The sequence below is a fragment of the Ostrinia furnacalis genome, unplaced genomic scaffold, assembly GCF_004193835.3.
Source record: "Ostrinia furnacalis isolate ACB-3 unplaced genomic scaffold, ASM419383v2 OfSCF0219, whole genome shotgun sequence".
Classification (NCBI taxonomy): domain Eukaryota; kingdom Metazoa; phylum Arthropoda; class Insecta; order Lepidoptera; family Crambidae; genus Ostrinia; species Ostrinia furnacalis.
In genome coordinates this window covers 79,685-103,809 of record NW_021130458.1, presented here as the reverse complement: position 1 = coordinate 103,809, position 24,125 = coordinate 79,685, and the positions used below count along the sequence as shown (strand labels likewise).

The window sequence follows — 24,125 nt, the reverse complement described above, 5'->3', positions numbered from 1 at the left end:
GAGAGACGGAGTGTTCCTGCAGTAATTCCTATAATGACGGCCGGTCGGCAGCTTGCTTACATAACCGCTCGTGACTTGCGCATTACGGTATCGGGAGAAAAATACGATGGCGGCGATGACAGGGAGGGATCCGAACCTGCGTTTTGATATACAGAATGTATGGAACATTGAAACTTTTGCCAAATGTGGCACAAGGACAACATTGTCAACAGATTTTACCATATTTCGTACAATATCGGACGTCTCGATTTCACCATCTGACAAATTCCGAAGTAAGCAAGCATCTGATAGTAGAACAGAAAATTATACTTTTTTGTCTATCAATGGCTCCGTAAGTATTCAGACAATTTTCACGAAACGAAGCTAGAATAGTCGTTGATAAATTTAACAGAAATACTTAAATCTACGTAAGTACCCTTGTAGCTTTGTTTCAACCTTTGATATTTATCGTGAATGCGCATAGATAACTACAGCGATCGCGATCTATGGTTTGTGTACTTGATAGTAAATCTGGCCGCAGCGTGATTAATTTCAAGGCCATTCGTCTGCGCTATTTATTATNTCGTTGCGCGTGCGCACAAAGGAATGAGACCGCTCGGACACCGAGCCCACAGCGTGGTAGGGGTGGGGTTGCCCGCTCTTTTGTTTTTTACTACTACTGCGCTGAATATTGTGTGCGGATTGGGTTGTCGTACAGGGGTACTACATGGTAAATTAAATCTCGGAGGCGAAAGCAGGATAATGTCATATCGGACGCTAATGATATTCCTACACGATAAATGTAATTCTACTATGTATTGTTCGACCTTTTGTTCGGCATAGGCACCAGTAGTACTCGTAGTAGTAACCATTGTAACCTCCAGTTAAACATTATAAATTGTAACCTTTTGAATAGCTTCAAAAAATAAAAAGTTATTCTTAATTTAAAAGTTTTAAACCTAGTTAGAGTCACGCTTTGAATGTTAAATAAATTATTTTTCGCTTGCAAAAATAACGAAAGCAATGACTTGTTTTATTCAATTAATTTGTTATTTTGATCGTTACAACAATCCTTTTGATACAAACAAGCTACGACATACGTAATTTGTTTTAACAAATAACGAGTAGGTACTATACAGGGTGTTAGGTAAATGGGTATATGAGCCGACACTAGCCTATGTTAACATGATCATATAAATGGTATGGTGAAGTCAGAAAATTGATATCTTCATTTTAAATATTTTAATTTTCATACAAATCGTATTTTATAACATTTATTTTGTATCTGTATACAATCAGCCAATCATCGGGAAGCAGCGCGGAGGTATTAAATTGTTGAATATTTAATTAAATTAGTAAAAAGCATGATTTCAATTATCAACATGTTAACCCAAGCAAGACACAGCACGCGATCTGCCGGTCCTTTGACCAACCAACAAGAAATTCTATCACATAATTCAAAATAATGTTCAACAATATAGAAAAAACTTGTTAAGTACATGATTAACATTCGTTCCGCATTTTATATCGACTGTTACTGGATTAACTATGTTTAGTTTGTAAAAAATATATTTTTTGATTAATTTTATTCTTAGTTTATGTTAAAAATAATCAACACTCGTGTTATTCGTTTATTAATAGTTTCTATCTTTTAGTTTAAATCAGAAGTTTACAAATCAAGTACAGTCATATTATATTCTTACTCAATTATAAATATAATCATTTGTGTCTTGGGATTTGCTTTAATATAACTTGATTATTTATAGCTAGCTAATCTTTTAAACTAGTATTCCTTAGTCCATCCCTGGTCACGCAGAGTCTAATCCGTTCACGGATCGTCAACGAGGTATAGCTTAATCCGTACATGACCAGTGAAGTAACTGACCTTTAGTTACCAACCACTAATCTCTTCTATCCATTTGGATTAGTCCTGCTTACCTTTTTAACACCTCTCACTAGCCATCAGCTCAATAAGTTTGACTCACGTTCAATTAATCGAACAAATTGTAACCTCAAAACTAGTTTAGTTTTAATGCCTGCTTAAATAATTCGACATTGCCTAATAGCTACAGGCAGTAAACGTGCAAAATATCATAAAATGTAACACAATCTGTTACAATGTGCAAACATTATTTAAAAATGGTAATACATGCGAACATTTTATATAATAATCATATAAATGCTCCTGTAGCGTATGCCACCTAAATTGTAGAGTTAAAATCAGTAGTTAAAATTAAATTACTAGTTTTAATTGCTGTATTTTGTGAGTGGACGCAAGATGGCCCCGTTTTGTTATTAAATAATTAAATAATAGTTGTATCTACATACTCGTTTAAGCTTCAGTGATTTGGTTACGTGGTTTATAAAGTAATAATCTATTTCAATTACGTCCATAATAAAGCATTACCGTTTAACGATTAAATTAAAACATTTTTTATTACATGATATGACATAAAAATGCTACGAACTTGTATTGTCATAAAATGTTAGTTAAAATTAAATATAGGAAAATATAGAGTCAAAATAATATATTTAAAAGGTCACATAACTTTGTAGTTATTGCATTTTCAGGTGTTTAATTAATTATCTAATAGGGTATGCAAGGAATTTCAAAAGTACACTTTATAATCCAAATACACACTGACTGCAAAGATAGCATAAGACAGAAATTAAAAATAACTGCCAGCGACTTCACGCTAGCGCTCTTTTATTTTGCCCTATCGCAAATAGAGTTGGCTTAATCTTAAGGAAATTAATTATCGTCATGGCCCATGGGGACGGCTTTCGCGTAACATCGTAATCTAATATAATAAATCAGCCGCATTATTGCTTACTTAGCGGACGTTTTAATCGATGTAACTGCTGCGAGGTGACAGATCGTGGTCGACGCTTGCGCAGCGTGATCGATATTGTGTCTGTCCTCTCACTATGCCCATTACACAAAGGGTATGCAATCCAATCTACGATTACACTTATTTTTCGTTCGGTAACAGTCGTGTACGTGTAATAATGATTGCTTTTATTTATCGGCGAATGACTTATCTAAAATCATACGTATACAGACATTATTAGAACAGTGGATTGCTTAACTAAGATGAATTTTGTAGTGCTTTTTACTATTATTCTTCAAAATGTTTTTAAATATGAGTAAATACAGGAAAAGATTTTCTATGTTAGAACGTTTTCTTACTATCTACGTATAAAGAGTGTCATTATTTTGAAATATTATTTCGTTATTTTATTTAGATCAGTAAGAAAAGGTTGGATACTTTACATGACAGGTGCATGACAGATATGTTGTATCGAAAAAATCGGGATCAAAAAACCTGTGCAATGTTTTGAGTGGTGCAGGTCACAATAATGTGATCGCCAGACAAAATCGCATCGTCAAATCGCAGAGAATCAATGCACCCGGCGCCTAACTGCACCAAGGGCACCTGCACCGGCCTGATGACGGTTATTTTGTGCGCCCGCGCAGAACCGTAAACTATATCCACTTATTATCCGCGCACACGGCTTGTTACGCCTTGCGCAGTGAGCACAGGGTTGCCAAGATATATTTATTTATTAATAGACACAAAATATTACATATTATTATATTATCTATTTATTTTAAGTACATATAGGTACTATGTATTCCCATGATAGGTACTAAAGTTTACCAGTATAGTTTTAGTTTAATACTGAAGTCGATACCCACGCAAAATAATAGAGACAAACAAGTATTTCTTGGCTGATTTCTTAGATTTTTTCATGAATTTTTTCAAGAAGATTCCATGACAAAACTCCCACTTTTTGTGTCTCTACTACTTGATATCGATATCGAGTATCATTATTTAGTTAGTGATGAAATGATTGTATAAGTAGGAGAGCATATTGAATTAATCAATATGACTGACGTACACTAGTTAATAGTGACGATACTTATTCATTCACCACTTCTTATGAAAAGGGCATCGGAAAAACTCGACTCTACCTTATACGTCGAAGCTTATAAAAGCTTAACTCTTTATCTTAGCTTTTTTATTTGTTAATCCAACATGTGGCAACCCTATCGTAACTCGCAGGTGCATTGTGGATAACGCGATTTGTTCAGTATAGTATAAAACACTGCGGGCATTATGACCAAATATAGTGACACAAAAGGCGTTTATGTCAGAGCACCTCACACTTAACTTACTTTATTTGTTTTGTATTAAAAGATCTATCTATGACATACATATACATGAGAGAATAATATGTGACTTATATTACTTTGCCCTTAGGAATTAATTATTATTTTAGTGTTATTAGTTGATACCTATCTACATGTCAAGTATTAGTACAATTAAGATAATATACCCTTCTAGAGTAAAATAACTAAAGAGTTATTCTAGGTGAAATAAGAAAATTAAATTAATTAATTTAAAAAAAATATTGCTGAGGGATAACTTTTGTATACATACGTTCGGATAGTTCAGAGAGAAAAACAGAATATCCATTCGATTCTTTGTACTACATAATTTGTTGCTATACAATTCTGTCGTTAGACAAAAGGCCTGTCCGGACCCAAAAACAAAGTATCAAATGCATTAATAAAGAGGTATGCCACAAACAGAGATCCTTTAGCTCATTAACTTGTCTTTGTCCAGGGCAAGCCATTTGCTTCGACTAAATGCGTCCTGTGTTTTAATTCAGTTAATTTAAATACATTTTGGTAGCAAACGCGGAGGGCAAACGGACACACGTCCCTAACATGACAAAGGTTATTTATGTACAGAAGTATCATTTGAATTAAATTATAATATGAAAATTCATAATATGTCTTTTCAGTTTTAAAAGTATTGTCAGGTTACAAATAAGGAGTAAGTTGGAAAAGTATTCAAGTTTATAATAGAGTTATTTTATTTTGTTAAACAAAAGGTATTTAAAAAATAAAGTAACTCTAAAATAGTCATAATCACGATTGATTGCGTAGTTTAATTGTCAGTAACAAAGGGCAATAAATAACGTTCAATCACGTTTTTTTTTTTAATTAATTTGCCGTGATACGAATTCTATAGACAGGTCATTGCACTCCCAATCACATAAAAAACATACAATTAGCATGCAAAACAAATTGGCAAACTAAGGTGCCCTTCAGAAGCTGATAGAAGTTTGATAGCAACAGTAGTGGCGGCGATAGCATCGCGGGAGAGTAGGTAACAAAGAAAGACAAATGCAACAATTTCTTTACACAATGGAGTGTCCATTCTTCACGCGGCTCCGTAATAGCTCTATGTCGTTGGCGGTAGCCTATATTTAGGGTGACCAAGCTGAAGGTAAATCTCGCGGAATGTCTACAATTAATGTGTTATTGTGACCATTTTCATTGGTGCTTGTTGCTGTTGTGTAAGATTTATTCGAAGTGGTAATGAGTACCTACTACCTACTTTAAAAAAGTTAATCTTGTTTTTCAATAAGCGGTTATAAATTAAAAAATCATGTTCATCTATGCAAGTAAACCACGGAGAGATTAAAACTTCAGATTTACATCCATTAATCATGAATTAATTTCCTGAAAAATTTAAGCTCAATTTGAATTCTCCTCTTTATAAGATCTACTTGTGTCGTGGTCTCGCAAGATTTCCTCAAACAATGAGAAGACTTTCCTATAAACCTAACGAATTGTGACCACCCTACATATACGGCAGTACGCGGCATAAATCATGGGCCGCCAGGAAATCATTCATTCTCGGTAATGTGCTGCGAAAATAGGCTTCCACGGGCGGCGCCGACGCCCTCTGCCCTCAATGTTTTAAACTAAAAATTACGGTGCTAATGAAAATATAAATCGTGGTTAACTTAGCGCTCTGAAGAAAACGTCTAGCGCGAAAACGCAACACGAAATCGCCATATTTTACAAACAAAATGCCACTTAAATAAATCATTGAATAGAATAATTAACTTTCAAGATTTCTTTTGCCAATTAGTTTTAGCACATTATTAGTAATTACTTGTTTTCATGTTACATTCATCATTATACATTGTTCATTTAAAACATGATAAACTGAACACGTTTTTCTAAAACAAACAAATATTTCTTAGATGTTAATAAAATTAATAGATGTGCAATTCAATCCTTGTTATTGAATATTGAGCATGTATATACGTTCCTAATACATTTAAAATTCCTAAAAACAACATTTCGGACACTGCTATGTAGAGACTCATACTTTCTAGAGTTCTATTGTATGCATGTATCGATATCGATACCAACATCAATCAATTAGGAACAAAACCGGGTTCAGTTCAACGGCCGTTCCCACGACATTTTTGTCATAACTTCTGCTTAGTCTGAAGCTATAGCTATTCCGTAACCGCATCTCGATATGACAAATCGTGACAAAACCACCGACTCATCTACACTAGGTCAGAATCGAGTTATTTTGTGATCATTAAAATGTTCTATTGTCAACCTTATTTGAAACGTTATAAGAGTTCTAATATAGAGTTAGTGGAGGTATGTTAGGAGATGGGTACACGGCTGAGCCGCGTGCCTGCGTCCGCGCAGCGCCATCCATCACGCTCGCCGCGCATCACTTTCAGCTGGGCAACCGTCCGGAAAGACCCTACACCCTCACCTACCTCCAAATTGGACTGAGACGGTAATTAAACAACAAATATTCGATTTCGTGACCACAGAGTGACGTACACTAACAAGTACAGTCATGCTGCTTATGAAAAATAAACAACAAATGTTGCAAAAGAACATTCATACATCACAGGCTCGCTTCCGAACACATTAGACCCCTCACTATTCAATATGCAAATAGTGACAAAAAATAACTCGCCGATTCGCTTAATCTTATTGTCATTTGACTTCGTCTCCCTCACACGCGCCGGTCGCCAGATTTTAATATCAAATATCAATATTTGGATGCAATCAATCAAAGTTAATCACGCGAAAGATACAAAAGCAAAATGAATACATTAAGTTCTTTAGTGAGCGGGCGTCGGTGCACTCGACCGGGGACCTTTTTTATAGCAAGCCTAATAATGAACGATTAGAAAAAAACTCGCTGGGAACTCGTGTGCCCGCCGTATTAACTACAATGTCATGACGTAAGCAACTTCAAATGTTAATTAGCCCGGATTATTGGGAGGCAGAAAATCGGACAACAAATGTTTGGCCAACGTCGGGCAATTAAAAAGTTAAGTAATTGGGTCAACTCGTCCCGTGCTTAGAGGCAATACGATCGATGCAGAGGGCAAAGTTGGAACAGCGGCAAAGACCGGCAATAAAACTAAGCGTTGGTTCTGTTCCACCTAGTTGTTCGTGCTCGCCACAATCGATATTTGTAATTGTAACCGACACACTGCTCTACGGAACTGGTCGCTGTTCGCTCAATCGATACGATAAACGTATGCAGTCGGTATCGTGACTAGTAACCGTTTATGTACAATAATTATTTGCCATCATGTCCGTGCTCAATTAGATCTAATAAATTTTATTGATGTTTGCTTATTTCGACGCTGTGACGTTTATACGAAACGGATAATTCATTACCGTTTAATAAACGGATTATTCAGTACGGTAGGACATACCGTACTTTACGGTAACAAAATGTAAGATTCAAATAGTTAAAAATTCCGACATTTGTTCCGTATATTTTTGTTTAAAATTCCGCTCTTTCAATGTCCACCGAAGAATCGGCTCTAAAACTCCCACGATGCTTCTTTACGAGCTTTTTATTCTCAAAAAAGTGTTTATTTTTTAACGTATGATACCTCGGCGAGCATTACAGTCGTGAGTATAGAAAAATCGAAAGTCAGTACACCAGCAGAAGCACTTCACGATTAATTAAGTCAAGTGGGCCGTTATTCATCAGAGCGGCGTTTATTAGCCGTCACAATACATTTAACAGGCGGCCACTTAAAAGAGTTTCAAACTGACGCAATGGTGGCTAAGACAATCACCTGGACCCCTTCACCTATGAAGACGGTTTAATTGCTCATTGTGACTCGTACTTACCTAATGATAGGGCTTGACAGCCTATTCCATGGCTTACTGTTCTGATATGACTGTTTGACGACCTGTTCAATGACTTACTGTTTTGATATGTACAAATGTTGTTCGGCATGTAAAATTTTAGTTAGAATATTATTAATGCGATACAGGTTTTTACAGAACATACCTCAGGCACCAGTCTCGCAAAAAATTAAAATTAATGTTTATAAACCTAGTGTAGTTAGATACTTGAAGTGGCTTGTTAAAAGGGAGAACATAAATGTAAAAATTATAAATTTTAATAATATTTTAAAATATTTCATCCTGTATCAGCTTTTTACTTGCAAATTGTATCCTAAGTATAAAACTTATACTTTGACTAAATAAAAATTCTAATGCCTGGCGTTTCCAACAAACTGCACTATGGGTAGGTAGGCTATAAACTTAGCCGTATAAATTGTACAAATAAATCATCGGTCAATTAAGATATTAATGTTACTTTACTAAGCACTGCAATTAAGTTAACTTGACTCTACACCATGCACTGCTTGCAACTATCTAACTAAGGCCCTACCAGACACACAAAGAAATTATAGAAAGGACTCAAATTGATGATGTCTTTTTTTAGATTTAAATCTGGTTAGACCTGACCTAACCTTCAAAAAACCAACCTACAAACAGTTCAATTTCTTAAATAATAATAAATAAACCTTCCTTTTTACGATCCGCCGCGATAAATTAATTAATTGTTAGGTCGACTTGCCTAAATTGGACACTTGTAATTGGCATCGTTTGCTATTTTTCATTTTAAGTAATGTGTTTTCATGTTTTGTTTGCTTTCCCAATTAGTGTGAAATATATTTTTTCCTGTGCATTTAAAAACCGATCGGTCGCTAAATTTTACGTTCACGGACAAATTGTGAGATAGTTAGACAGTTTTGTATCGATAAATTGAAACGGCGTGTCTCTGACGCGGAAATGGATTACTGCTCAACTTTCCAGACGCGATTCGGCGTCCCGTCGCGTGTGTATTCTCCTGCGAACAGTATACAATACCCAAGCATTGCTCGTTGAATATGGACCTTATGCGGTTATAAATAAAGTATCACAAGCGTTTAAAGTATTTCCCATCCCATCCCATTATTTATCTCTACCACTTAGTCAGTAATATGCATGGTTCTCTGAGGTATTATTTACAAAAAATAACCTCTCGCTAACTAGACACATGATACAAAGAACTAAGCGAATCGTGAAACTTCCAACTACATCAAGTGAAAATAAAAAGATGAGAAAACGGCCATTAAGCCATGCGCAGGCGACATAGTTTAGTGTAATTTGCTCAGAAGCAAAAATAATTAACTGTTCATGGTTATATTATTTTTATACGCTAAGTATTCTTAGGGCTGCGATAATGGTTTTTGATACAATTTTTGAAATCATTTACCGGTTAGTGCCACGAAAAGCGTTGATAACATCACAAATTGAAGGAATGCAGATTCAAATTTCGTTCCGCCCTTATGTAATAACTAGCTTTCCGCCCGCGGCTTCGCCCGCGTGGAATTTTGTCTGTCACAGAAAAACTTTATCGCGCGCGTCCCTGTTTCAAAAACCGGGATAAAAACTATCCTATGTTCTTTCCCGGGACTCAAACTATCTCTATGCCAAATTTCATCAAAATCGGTTGCGAGGTTTAAGCGGGAAAGCGTAACAGACAGACAGACAGACAGACAGACAGACAGAGTTACTTTCGCATTTATAATATTAGTTGGGATGTTCCAGAAGAATGTCATTAGCAATTCGATTTTTAAAATATTTTCCAAAAATTATAATCAATCCTTAGTAATTTTCAGCTTATCGCCATCACACCGCAGCACACCTTAACCAAATCGAGGCTATTATAATAAATATTAGCTGTTTAAATTGCAATTTAAAACCGAAAATACCGGTAATCAGGTCCCAGTTATTCAAGCCCTAGCCATTGCGGTGTGCGTCTGGGTGGAGATGTCGCCGCGTGCGCAGCCGGCCCCGCCCCCCGTCGCTAATTGCACCAATCAGCGGCCGGCATCGCACGCACACTTCCAAATGCACGCATCCCAACGCGTACGCGTGTGTGCGTTTCATGCGTGCGCGTTGCTGCGTTTGGCAAATGCACGCATTTTCATATTCATTGTCATTAAATAATACGGTGCAGTGGTTAATTGTGTGGCGAAAATAATTAACCGCGCTCGAGCACTAGAGTTGTGGCTCTAAAAAGAACAACGGGTAATGTTAGTAATAATATGTTACAGAAACTTAATGGTGATTGTTTTTTGTTTCAACTGAGCATTGAAAAGCTATGTGTAAACCTGTATTACAACTTCTATATAAAATTCTAACAAATATCATCAAGGTTACTAAGAAACCAGTTATTAATAACTCTTTAATAACTTCAATCAACTGTAAAGTAAAAGCAAAGAGAATGACAATATGCTGGCTGAATAGCAAAACGAATGCAGAGCTTATTAAGTGGGGCTGTGATGAACCAGACACTGTCACATTCATTTATTTAACCGCAGGAAGCGGTGGGTAATTGAAAAACTCTCATTTCCCCCCTCTTGTGACGTAAACTTGTGTTAAGGGGCAAAAAACAAATGAGCGTCTGTCTGGCGGCATCGTGTAGTTCTTTAGATATACCTTATGCCTAACCCATTCATATGGTATAGTGAGCCTCATATTTTGGTAAGTATAATGTGACCATCGAATTTATAAAATTTCGACACTGAGATTGCTAAATTAAATTTAACTTTTCTTGTTTTTGTACTTCAATGTTACATGCTTGGTACGTTAATAAACCTTTGGCATACTAACAATATTCGCTTGCGAAACAAAGCAATAAGTATGTCTTTAGCTAAACCCACAAATCAAATTGGAATCCACCGCCAATGGAACGTTAGTAGAAGCCACTCAAACAATTAGATAAGTATCTAGACAAAAATTCAACCGTGCGATCCGCAGGCGGCCGCAAAAAACAGACATCTATAATACATTTGCCGTTCAATAGATCTGTACTTAAAATTGCATAAGTACACTTCCAATAATTTAAAGTAACGTATAACGATCACGCCTATTGCTTTTGGTTTGTTGCGTGATTTTGTGTTTTATTGCAAGGTGTTATGGTTTGTTGTTGAGGTGTGGCGAGGTGATAGGAATGGCCCACGTGTGTCATTGCTCAATAGGTGTGAAATGGGCGATGAGCAGCCGATACAGGACGTGGCTGTATTGAATAATGCGTTTGTTTTGTTGCGATCGCCGCCTTGCGCTCGGCGGAGCGTGGTAGAGTCGCAAAGCTACACGATATGAGAGAAACATTCTGAAGAACCAATAGATTATAATCAAGGTTATGATAATTATCATTAAGGATGAAACAGCTAACTACGTTGCATTTTTTATTTGATTTAAATTGAATGTCATTTAAAAAGTATCCGTTCTCATTATTAAAAAAAATACATAAGTTGTAAAAATTGATGATTTTTGCCCTCATAGTACAGAGTACAAACGACGGTACATCAAGCTAAACACTGCAGCATTTTAATTTTTTTATTTATTTTTGCAACATAAATGTATGGTCTAATATTACGGCGGACTGTACATATATATTAAAACAACAGTCTAATAGTTTATTAGAACTCTACCTTTTCAATTATTGTCTGGCTGCTTATAGTAAACGCTTAGTTTTTGTTTTGTCTAGTAATTAATTAACTATCGACTAAAAACAATTGAGCTGGATTGTTATTCGTAAATTAAAACATTTATCACTCTACGTTATTTATTTTGTATTTTGCATTCATGATTTATATTATTTTTATACGTTTGCTCTAGCTTGTTATAACAAGCCTATATTATTTTAGTAGTCTATAAACTACTTCTACTAACTTAAAGCACTATAATTACCATAACAATGATGGAAATATGAATAAAAAGTTCATTTATTGAACAATTGTCACTTCCATAACGTATATTTATTATCATATCGTAGGCATTGTAAATTAATATTGTAGAGTTCAATTTATTACCAATATTGAATCAATAAGTCCATTTCCATAAATGCATATTCATTTTATCTTCAACAATTCTGCGATTTGAATTAAATACTAATAATATTATTCAATTATGGTTTATGTTCCTACTTACAAGATTTTTGTAGCAAAGTTTAAACAATACTTAATGAAAAGGTAAATAACTTCCATCCGAGATAATTAAATGACAACTCCATTTAATTTTAATGGTTGCATGGTCTAGTGGTGTGCTTAGCGGACTATAACACCAGTGGTCGCGGGTTCGAGTCCCGCTTAGGACAAATTTTAATGAGATAAGTTTTAGGCTGCGTTTTCCGGTACGCGGCCTCCATTCCAGAACCTCCATTCCAGATTCCGTCAGTTCTGCGTACTATGTGCCCTGCCCATTGCCACTTAAGCTTGCTAATTCGTCGGGCTATGTCAGCGACTTTAGTTCGTTTACGGATTTCCTTTCGGATTTCGTGAACGCAGCGTGGGACGTCCACCTAACCTACAAGGTGGACCGACGACATCGTAAAGGTAGCAGGGAAGCGCTGGACGCAGGCCGCTACCAAGCGGTTACGCACGCTACCAAGGAGGCCTATGTTCAGCAATGGACGTCCTATGGCTGAAATGATGATGATGATGACGAAGTTTTAGGCTGAGTTGCATCACCATAATTTAACTGTGACAATAACAATAACTGATACTTTTTGTATGGAGATTGACAGATTTTTGACGTTTGTCAAAGAGAGTAAGATGGTGCAACTCAGCCCTAATGTGATTTGCCTACATCTGACGTCATTGATATCGGTGGATGGATGAATAAAACCAATACACCTGCATGACCAATAATAAAATTCAAATGTAAAGTATTCCGATGGACTATAGGTGTAATATTACAGAAGTTAAATATAAAAGTCAGTAAGGTCCGATCGGGTGGACATAAATAATGGAGGCCACGTCATCAATCGCATCACAAGGTCGTAAATAAGGAGAAGACTCAAATGCGACCCTATCAAATTACACGGCCGTCGCCATGGCAACCTAGCTGTCATTTTAAAGCTAACAAGGTTTATGGCTAAGCCCCTAAACCCTTATTCCAAGAATGCCTGTATTTTGTATACCAAAACTTAGTTATAATTCCTAAATGTTATTTTATATGTAAAGCCTTTTTGTGACCGCACTGAGCGCACATGACCAAGTCAGCATCCTTTAAATGCAAATAAACTTAACGTTCAGCAAACTTCAAAAGAGATCATTATTTTTTTATATTCCAAAATAAACGTCTAATTATCAGAGGATAACAGTGTTGTATGTAAGACACGTTTTGCATTATATTTAATAAACTAGGCAGGTAACGCACTTCAGGCAGATGCCGCGGACGCTCGTAAAACGACCGACGCGAAAACGATCCGCCCCGTCATCGTACCCACTTTATTTCCAAGTACCAACGTTTAAAATACTTTTTACAACTCCTTGACACCGCAAAATCCGCGGTAAAACAAAGAAAAAACATTCACGAACCCAGATAGACCGCACTAAAACTTTATGTTTTCATAAACAGTTGGGCGACCGTGTAATAACAAAGTCGTACCAAACGAGTTGAAAGCCAATTCATATTTTTACACAGTTATCAGTCCACACGGATCGGTGTATCACATAATTTTATGTGTAAGTAACCTAATCGAGAGGCCTCCGTGTGGCGGCCGATGAGTTTACCAGATCCCGATATAATCAGAACGACAAGAAGCTACGCTGAGCCGACTACACGATAACAGAGCTTACGAGCCAAGCCCGAGCCCGCCGCGCGGCACGCACATAAACTACATACGTAACTGCTGTGAACCCGACGAAATCAATTCCCAGTTCCGATTCCGAGAAGTGACACAGTTTCTTAAGTGTCACATCACTACCGAGGCACCTCCAAATAAATTCTAATCGTCCCCGGCGCGCCCACATGCCAATCTAGCCCCTAAGCACCTCTCTCTAGATGAACATTTGTGCGCACCGGCCGAGTAGTTAAAATATAAAGAAGAGCCACCTGTCTCCACGAAAAACTTTATTGCCGCCATAAAATTTAAACCTCAAAGGAAAAAACAAAAAGATGGAATTATTTTTTTCTTTTACGGCCGAAGCCCATTTTAGATGGTGTTTACCTAACCTGTCACCTTACAGAATGGCGATTTTGAGTGGTCGGGTGGGTTGAATTAATTGTGGAGTTTGGGAGAGATATCGCCCGATGCGCGATAACGTCGCTCCCGCCGGCTGCCGGCAATTTGCTTCGGCTGACAGTCCACCTGACCGGCTCCACACCGATTTTACATACTTAATCTTGGCTAGGTTACATAGCTACAGGTTTACGACTATATTTGAAGTTATAGAGTTCGACATTGTAAATTAGGTAATAATAGAGATTATCTTTGAAGATTTCAACCAAATCTTTTTAAGTGAATTTATTTTTATGGCATATGATTATCTGAAAATCTAATTCGTGAGAAACAAACTCTTGTCACTTTAAACATATGCTAGCTAAGCTTCGAAACCAACGAATTATCGATGACAGAAGCTTCTGTTCCATTCAATTTACTTAGGTTAGGATGGGATGGCCTTTTGAGATAATCAAACAAGACATTATGAGCGTCGCACCTAAGTTAATACCATCATACCACGCTAACAGCTACCGCAGACAATTTATTTTAATTATTAGATGCCTAGGTTATGGTTAGGATGTAGGTACAGTTTTTATCAAGTAAAAGGAAATGACCTAAAAAAATAAATGCAATCAAATACTGATACAGTTAACTTTTATCAATTATGTAAGTTATCATGCTATCACGAATCGACGTCATATCAGGTCATGTAGAATCACGCGGAACTTGGCGGGAAGCTCTGGGCGGAAAGCTACAGGGCTACCTTCTAATCCTTATCCAGTACTATTATAATATTCTATGTTTTTAGCTCTATCAGCAGCTTATTTAGACTGAAAGAGGTGAAAATATCCGAATGATTGAACTCCTTTGATGGAGCGTGATAGAGCGAACTTTGCAGAAAACTCCGTTAGTGTGTGAACGAGCATGGAGACGCCTACAGCGGCTCATTAAGAATAATTTTTTTTTCTTTTATCCATAGGTTATGGGACAAGAGAAGTCACTGCCCTGGTGTCAGACACTAGAGCCACCATAATAAGGTATAGGCATATCTTCCTTCCATCTACCACATGGGTTGTAACAACAGAAGTCACAGTCAGTATCAGACTAAAAACACCTAAGCAAAGCAACTCCATGGCCATTTACATACCTAATAGAAGAAGAAGTGAGAATGAGTGTGAACAATTTTTTTATGCAGCACAAGGCAGGTATTTGGCTGCAATCGTACCTAATGTTAAGTAAAATGCAGTCTAGGATGGTACATATCTGCCCTGTAAGTGCCTATTCACTCTCGCCTCGAAAAGGCCTGGATTATAGTGTTAGGTCAAACCCGCCTGCCAAGCGTGGAGATTATGGCAAAACCCTCCACTATAGTGGAGGAGGCTCATAGTCCAGCAGTGGACTGTAAAGGGCTGTTGTTGATGATGATGATGATGTTGATAGTGTTAGGAAAGAAGAATGAAGAGAAAGAGTGACTCACCATGCGAGCTGACCGCAGCCGAGTAGGGGGCGTGCATCTGCTGGTGGTAGTAGCGCGCGCGGCTGTGGTGGCCGCCCTCCAGCGGCGAGTGGAAGAAGTCGCCGTTGGCCTCGTTGACGTCACCAGCCGCCGGGCTGCCGTTGACCCGGCTGTCGTACCAGCGCTGCTGCAGCGCGCTCCCGCCCCCCGCCCCGCCACCCTCGCCGCTCATGTCCATGACCGCTGAACCCACCTCACACACCATGCATCGCTCTTATACACAACCACTATGAGTCCCACCGTCTCCACCTATCCGCATCTCAGTCCAGTCCACTATCGGCGGCCGCACTCTAACCTTGACCGGCTCATATTGCACGTATCTGAAAACAGATAAGTCCGCGCTACATCAAAAAAAAAAACAACCGGCGAATAAGACAATCAATTAAGATAATAGTGGTGCGCTATCGAAAGACGTCGAAGATATCGATACGCTCCCAATTTGATTAGGTGATACGGCGCGAACTACACTCGATACCGCCGCGATAAGCGATAAGCGCGCATTAAGCGATGTTAGCCAACGGAGTCGTGATTTTTATTGCTACTAAACCACCAAATATACCGTAATAGACATACTGGCTGCTATGACTCTACACAAATTGCCTTGAATTCATGTTTTTTCTGTTTGCTACTGTATATTCGACAGTCATAACATAATTTAAGGTGATTTACCACATTTACACCTAGTTTTTTAGTTTGCTATTTTGAGGACAGACACACATGACATTATTTAATAACTGTTTTACCTTTTAACATTCCTGGTAAAACAGCAGCTAGACTTTTAACGACGATTTGAAATGTATGTGAGACAATTTTAATACCCACATTAAACGTTACATACTTGTAATATTAATATTTAATTTTATGTAAAACAATTTAGGCTAAATTCTAACTTTTCAATTCATTTTTGTAAAGGGCAACTTAGAAAAAACTTTATTGAAACAATAATACATATAAATGTTACAGTCAAAACTCATAATCGGTCAAAACCGCTTTTGACTGGAAAAATCAGTCTAAAGTGGTTTTGACTGATTTTTCCGGTTAAAAGTGGTTTTGACCAAGCGCATTAATCAAAACCACTTTTAAGTGCAAAGATTTTATTTATTTATACCGAACAAATTGATAATCTACTTATCTTTTACCTGACGTGTACCCAGATATCTTAAAAGTAGTACCTAAAGTAGGTGTGATCATTTTGTATGCACAAATCACAAAAATGGTACATTTTATAGTGGTTCTATAACACATTTTTATGATTTCCAAGTAATTTTCACTAATCATAACACTGTATGAATTTTGACTGTTTGTTAAAAATCAGGCGAAACCGCTTTTGACTGATTTTTTGCACTCAAAAGTGATTTTGACTAACGCCCTAACGCAGTTTTGACTGTAACATAAATAACAACAACACAGTAAGAACAAAAACAATTACTGAACAACTTAGGCAAAGTACCTAATTAAAAATGTCATAAAACAAAATAAAATCTAGGTATATCAGGGATATTTCAAACTAATAGTCTTCATTTGATTATGTAGAGTAACAAATATTTTTACCGGTTGGTATTTTTAAATTTAAAAACCTTATATAAATCATTCCAATAATAAGTAAAATCGTGCCCTTTTTGAACTAACTAAACTTTACATGCACATAAAAACGGTTCAAGTTATGTGTTTAATTGACGTGTAGATGTTTTTTATTTGTATCAAAGTATGTTACTTTTAGAAATATTAACATTATTAAATTTTTTTTTAAATTTTAAGAAAATATTAAATTGTATTTTTGTAAATGTCTGTACAATTTATATTTATAAATAGGGTTATTACGTAACATGTGATTTTAAATTTGCTAGGTATTTACATAATTAGGAGTAGTGTAAATAAAAATAAAAAATAAAAATAAAAAATAAAATAAAAAATGTATTTATTGCCTTCGAACCATTAGACATTAAATAGAAAGCAAATTAAATAAGCCCTCGGTTAAAACAGTTTACAATATTAGTCACTAGAGAATTTAAACGCAACAACACTCAAAAGATGAGATAATTTTATCACATCTCATTAATAGTTTTTATTGTAATTTCAGCTCAAGATCATTTATTTGAATTCTAAATAGGTACCTATCACAACTTAGTAGATATCAATTATAGTTTTTCATTTTATTTTTATTTATTGTTAGGGAAACAAACAATTTTGATATACAGACAAATAATCATTAAAAAAATAGGACAGAAATCAGCAAATATATTTTTTTTTAATTTTGTTTAAAAAGGTTTAAATTCAAGATGTAATTAATAATGAAAGCTCTAGAAAATTAAATAGATATTGAAGATACCTACTACCATTGACATAAATGGTTTTAGTTATGGTTTCATATTTCATGATACACGCGATACCTATCTGAAAATAGTATTTAATGACTTTAACAAATGAAATTAGTTTTCTATCTATACAAGGGCAGGTAATAAATCTTTTATTTATTACAATATTTTGAACCCGATACACAACATTTGTAAATTATGATAATTAATTTCAACATAATTGTAATTAATTATGACAAATTATGACAATTTGATTACGTAACATTTGTAATTAGAATATCAAGTCAAAATCAGAATCTCCTAGAATCCAGATCATAGACGTGCTTCTTGAGATAATATAACGTCAAGTGAAGTCTCACCAATAAAACGTTGATAAGATGAAATCTCGAATGATGACAAATTGATGAATTTAAAGAAACTTTGATATATCACAACCGACGACGCCGCTATCTGAAAATCGACTGAAAAGGATTTTTTTGATAAAATAAAAAAGGAATCACACGGCTTATCACAAATTACGCTGATTTCCTCGTAATATCTTGATGATAACGAGTGATACGGGCTCCACAAAGAAGTAAAATAATCCGTGATTTCGCTATTTCACGGCTTTCGATGTTATCTGTATTTAATTTAGGGTTCACACGGTAGCACATCGCTTAAAACTTATATTGATTCTTCACTACATATGTATCAATGCTTTATGGTACATACAGATTTAATATTTAATGCCCAAGCTAGTGTAGCCTTCGCTTTATTTAATTTCAGACTTGATTCCAAATTATCGATAAAAATAATAATTGATTATGTTTTTCTTTCTATTAGATCTATATCTATTAAATCCTACAATATAGTAACCAGATAGTAACAGTTGCTCTACATATTGTCCCCTCCGCACAACACTATTCGATAATGTATTTAATTAAAACAAAACGACCAACTTAGATGAACGCTGGCAAAGACTGCATGTAAAATAATATCTATTTAAGCACCGAAGTATTTATCGGGAGGAAATTTTCATTAGAGATATTCATTAAAGATCGACGTAGCTCGCATAACTTTATTTGTGGCGCGCTCAGAAACAGGTCCACAATTGATCCATGATACCGGCGGGTGATGGATGCGCGGGCGCACGATAATGCGTATACTATCAGGATTTGAATCACGATCGTGTGATCAACACACAGTAGCGTATCCACGCTATAAATCACCAGTGATTGCCTATGCCCGGCACCAATGATAAACATTGTGATCTTACACCCACTGGATTATGAGTTATTTAGTATTTTATGGACGCCATTCCTGTTTTGAAGCGATTTTCTCCGATTTATTTGCACCTGCCACTTGATTTGCGTTGTGGGAGAACCTGACGGCTCGGCAAATATTTACATTGTACACCCGATGGTTTGTCATTGCGAGTTATGGTGTGTATTCATATCTTCAAGAATTATTTTCTTGACGAGAATATGGAAATAAATTAAAATTTATAGAAACTATTTTAGTTGTTATACAAAACGAAATCTATTTATACGTATTCATAACCTTGTACTAATAATACTTACCTAGTTAAAAATCTATTTTAAGTCGTATTTGACACATATTCAAAACATATTCAAATGAAAAAATAATAATGCGAGATATTTAAATTAATTTCTATAATCATTTTAAAAATTAATGAACGCTGTTTAAAAAAAGTACTCATATTGAATTCAAATAATGTATGAAGAAAATTCATAGTATAGTCGTAGCAATATCCAATACAATCAACAGGCTCTACCAATTTTTTTTTCAGTCCATCTAACCACAACCTTGAAACTAAACCTCACTAGTTCCAAAAGATAAACAAATTAATGTAACACTCATCGTCTTGTTAAAGATACGTTGAGTCCAGCAGGCTTGCTTATTAAGATTAGGCCAACTCCCAATTAAGATAATTGATTCCCTCAAAGACCTCCCGGCCTGAGGAGGGCCCAAAAACCCGTGTCCAACACTATCTGGCCTTTAATCGGAGTAGGCGATACCAAATTGATTGACCCCAGGGATGTATTTATTAAACCACGAGAAAAATTTGGAAAGCGATTTTAGAATTTTTAGGGGCAACGGCCGTTATGGGCGGTTTTTGAACGTTTTTATTTTCAGGTGATGCTTTTGTGATTCGAGATAAAACGTTCGTGCATTTTCGTGATGCAACGATCAGTTTTGAAAAGCATTGTTCATCCTTTTTTTTTTTTTGTTTAACAGAGCTTACAGTTTTTTTTTCTTGTTTTTGTAAGCATGAGGTTTATATTTTAGAATAATATAACTCTACATATTATTCTAAATGTTATACATTTTTTCACATCTTTTCATGGTTTTGATAAAATGACAATCATACATTTTAGAATGACTCTACATAATAATTATCATGTCAAATTAAATTAAGTGCATAAAATACATGCTTACTTTAAAATACACAGTTCTGGGGTCGGTTACAAATCCGAAGAACCTCTATTAAAACAAGCTAACAACAAAGGGATTACACGAACCTCTGATCTCGGAGGCACAAAACAAAAACCTTCGTAAACTCTACAGATAAAAGTTAATCTGTGATGGGAGTACAGACTCATTTTAGTTTATTTCCGAGCGTGTTTGATCGATGCCCCTTAAAGTGAACCATGGATTGAATAATTTATTGATACTTGATTTATTTTTCACTGAGAAAAACCCTTAATCCGATTTTGATTGGTGTTTATCGGTACGTTTAATATTTATTAGTCATTTGCAGCTGTGTTTATTACTTTTTAAGATACTGAATGAGTCAATGAGTTCATGTTTGGTAGTGTGGTCTGTCAAAATTAATTTAGTGTGAATTATATTAGAGCACAGATTGTAGATAAAGATTTATTTTCTGAATATTTGATATTAAAGAAAATAGAGTATTTTTGTGCCCGCTTCATGATTTTTTTCTTACTAAGTTCTCTCTAGCTGAGCTACGGCCACACACAACACAAACTGCATCAATAAATGCCTTTTTCAATTAATCACACTTAACAATTAATCAAGCAAAACTCGTATCCGCTTATGTATTAATTATGGCTATAGTCAAATTCATTTATTAAAAAAAATTGTCGCAAAATGTATTGTGGCAAACCACAGTCAGCTCGTCACAGTGAAAGTTATGTATAAGCTCCTCATTTTATATTTCTTAAGACAAATTTACATTTATGCTAAAACTTTCAATGTCATAATAAAACTAAGAATTGTGACGATTTGACTTTGTGGCAAGGTGACAATAACCCGTGAAAATCATCCTGGAAGTTTTCCATATTTTCCGAGTTTATGGCCTACAATAAATTATTTTACAGGATATCTACTTATGTACCTCCGGCGGAAACGTGTGCGCACATACACTGCTTATCGACGGATCATCGGCGCCCGCGCATCTCGGGCCGCATTCAAATTTCGAACAAGCGTCATGGCGGCCAAAGATATTGTGAGGTGACATTGACATTGATTGGTTGCCAATACTTATTGTATGGAAATGTATGTATGGTTGCATGTGACTTCTGTCGCAGACTACAGTGTCCTTCAGCTAAAAGTTTGCCTACCTAACACTGCGCTACATATGTAAGTGTTGCATAATAAAATATCTGTGTCTAACTTAACTATTTATAGTTTGTATAGGACTTTGAAATATTTGCGAATGGTAGGTTTAACATTTTATTGTAAGGTATAAAAATTCAATGTTTTCTCTATAACCTTAATAGCACATAGTACACATACACAACAATTAACCTGTCAATTAAAACATTCCATTTAGCTCTATTGAATTTAATTTTGTAACTACATTTTTTTTACTGTAGATGTTAGAGCAAAAAATTGATAATAATTATCAAGAATAATGAAATTCTCTTTTTACTGCGGCAAGAACTTTGAAGTGCTTAGTTTGACAAGTGCTTTGTTTTTTTTTAGGTACCACCTATCTCTAATTGTAGTGTCAGTATTTTTTTAAATTAATTTATACAATAACCAACTATATTAAAATTGACAGCCATTTAATTTAAATATTATTAGTTTCTGACTAATTAAATCAAAAATTTAAGGTCTATTTTGCCAGTGCAAAATAAATAGATTATAATCTATAAATCTCTACATAAACATATTTGCTCATAGAATACCGTTACCGAGTTTTACTAATTATGTATATGTACATACAACTATAAACGTTGCATTGTTGAATAAATATACATATTTAATTATGAGAAAATCACCATAGTAAGGTGTTAAGGTATTAAGGAAAATCGATATTGATCTCCAAAACGGTATGGAACTTGTTTCTTTTATGACAATAATTAGATTAGATAGTTTACATTCATTAAAGTGGTCGTTGTACTAATGTAAAAATACTGTTGGATTAACATAAAACAAACACACCTTTATGTGTGATAGCGGTTTAATATGTACATTTATCTTATTATAAAAGGTAACTGACATTTGCCAAAAGATAGAGAGAGTACCTACCTATGATACCTATATCCTGCCTACAATTAAAGTATCAGAACCTTATTTTTGCATTGCCTAATAAAAGACCGCAGCAAATTCATATTAAATATTGGCACAATAACAAAACATAGTTTTTAGTCAAATAAGGAAAGTGCAAACAATATTATTTTTTGCAGCCGAGCACTAAGTTGGTTTTGACACTTGTGATATAAAGCAATAACCATAACAGCCAGTATGAATATTTATTTTACAACAATTAAACATATTTGACAGACATTTTATAATTAATTCAAACGTCATGATATAATTAATTATGAATAATATGTAGAGCTGAGAAATTTTCACCTTGAAATTTCGTTTATGTCTTTTACATGAGAGAATGAGTTAGGTGGTCGTAACGCATTTTTTCCATAATATAATAAACATCTGAGTCATGAAATATATCAATGTGGTTTTTCTATATCAATAAGAACTTTGTTTACACATACAATACAACACATACAATAATTTTCAATTAAAGGAGCTTAATAATTTCTAATCAGATTATACTTAATCAGTTTAAAAATATTATACTTAAATAAATTAGGAGCATATCCATATTCGGGTGTTGAAATCACAATAATTTACTTAATTATTAAAGTGATCCTATTTAATTTTCTGGAACAAGCTATTTTCCGTATTTGCCCGCGCAGTTTTCCGACGCACGGGCGCGGTAGAGTCTTGGCGTTCTAATCTTAATATTTCTTCATAGAACTAACTTTGAGTGGAAAATATGTGACAATATTACGCATAAATCATTATATTACATGATTGACAATATTTCTGTTGTGTTACCTTGATAGTTAAATTAATATTTGCGTACGATTTTTTGATAAATATTTGCCGCCACAAATGGCAATGTTGATATGTAGAGCTTTGGTGATGTTTCACATACTAAGTTTGTTTATTGTTTATCTGAATGGTTAAAAGCATATACGAATGGAATTATTTAATTTTTCACTATACTTCTATCATAGTTGATATTGTTTACCTATAGATTTGATAGAGTAAAGATAGGCACCACTATGTTATGAATGTAGGTTATCTAGTATCTTATATAAAAATGTCTAAATAAGCAAAGATGTAAATACCTTAAATGTCCTTATCAGATGTGTATCACAATATTCACTATCACTATGTATCACTGTTAATACTGAGATAGAAAAACACACTGTAAACATCAGCTCCATGCCGTTCTCATTTTCGCTGAGTATCCTTATCACAGGTCACAATCATGTGTAATGAAATTAAATAGTTGCGGTTAGTTAGATTTGGTTGTTACAAAAACAGTTCATTGTTTGAGCGCAAGCGCAGGTCGCTCGCACGTGATGCGGCGTCGATGGGACGCAACCCGACACTAAACCAGTCGTGTGACTTTTTGTTGTGAACCGCGATCGGCCACGATCGGCTATGTTCGGCTTTGCCGGCCGCCGCTCGGAGTATACGCGGCTGTGATTGGCGCATACGCTAGCAGGCGGTTGGGGGGCGGGGCCTAAAAGTGGAGGAGGGGTTTAGTTCTTTTTTCGTTTTGGGCGGTGCGGTGGTGTGCGTGCAGTCGACGCGCGCGCGCCGCGTGTGATGGATGCCTGCGAGGGAAATTTTAATTAATTAGCATCAATAACTTTGGAATTTTACATGTTT

At 35.4% G+C, this 24,125-nt stretch overlaps 1 protein-coding gene across 5 annotated transcripts in view; it reads right to left on the bottom strand.

Moving 5' to 3' along the window:
* Positions 1-23,844, bottom strand: part of grn (GATA binding protein grain) — a 93,248-nt gene extending 69,404 nt beyond the window's left edge. For 3 of the 5 annotated variants that reach the window (XM_028311376.1, XM_028311391.1, XM_028311406.1), the window contains exons 1-2: positions 23,576-23,844; positions 15,613-15,971 (exon numbers count right to left, since the gene is read on the bottom strand). In XM_028311376.1, coding sequence (XP_028167177.1) covers positions 15,613-15,856 — 244 coding nt within the window. In that variant the 5' untranslated portion in view covers positions 15,857-15,971; positions 23,576-23,844. Of the gene's footprint in view, positions 1-15,612; positions 15,972-18,325; positions 18,440-23,575 lie in introns of those variants that run through there. The other 2 variants (XM_028311383.1, XM_028311401.1) reach the window with 2 other exon arrangements.
* Positions 23,845-24,125: the final 281 nt, after the last annotated feature.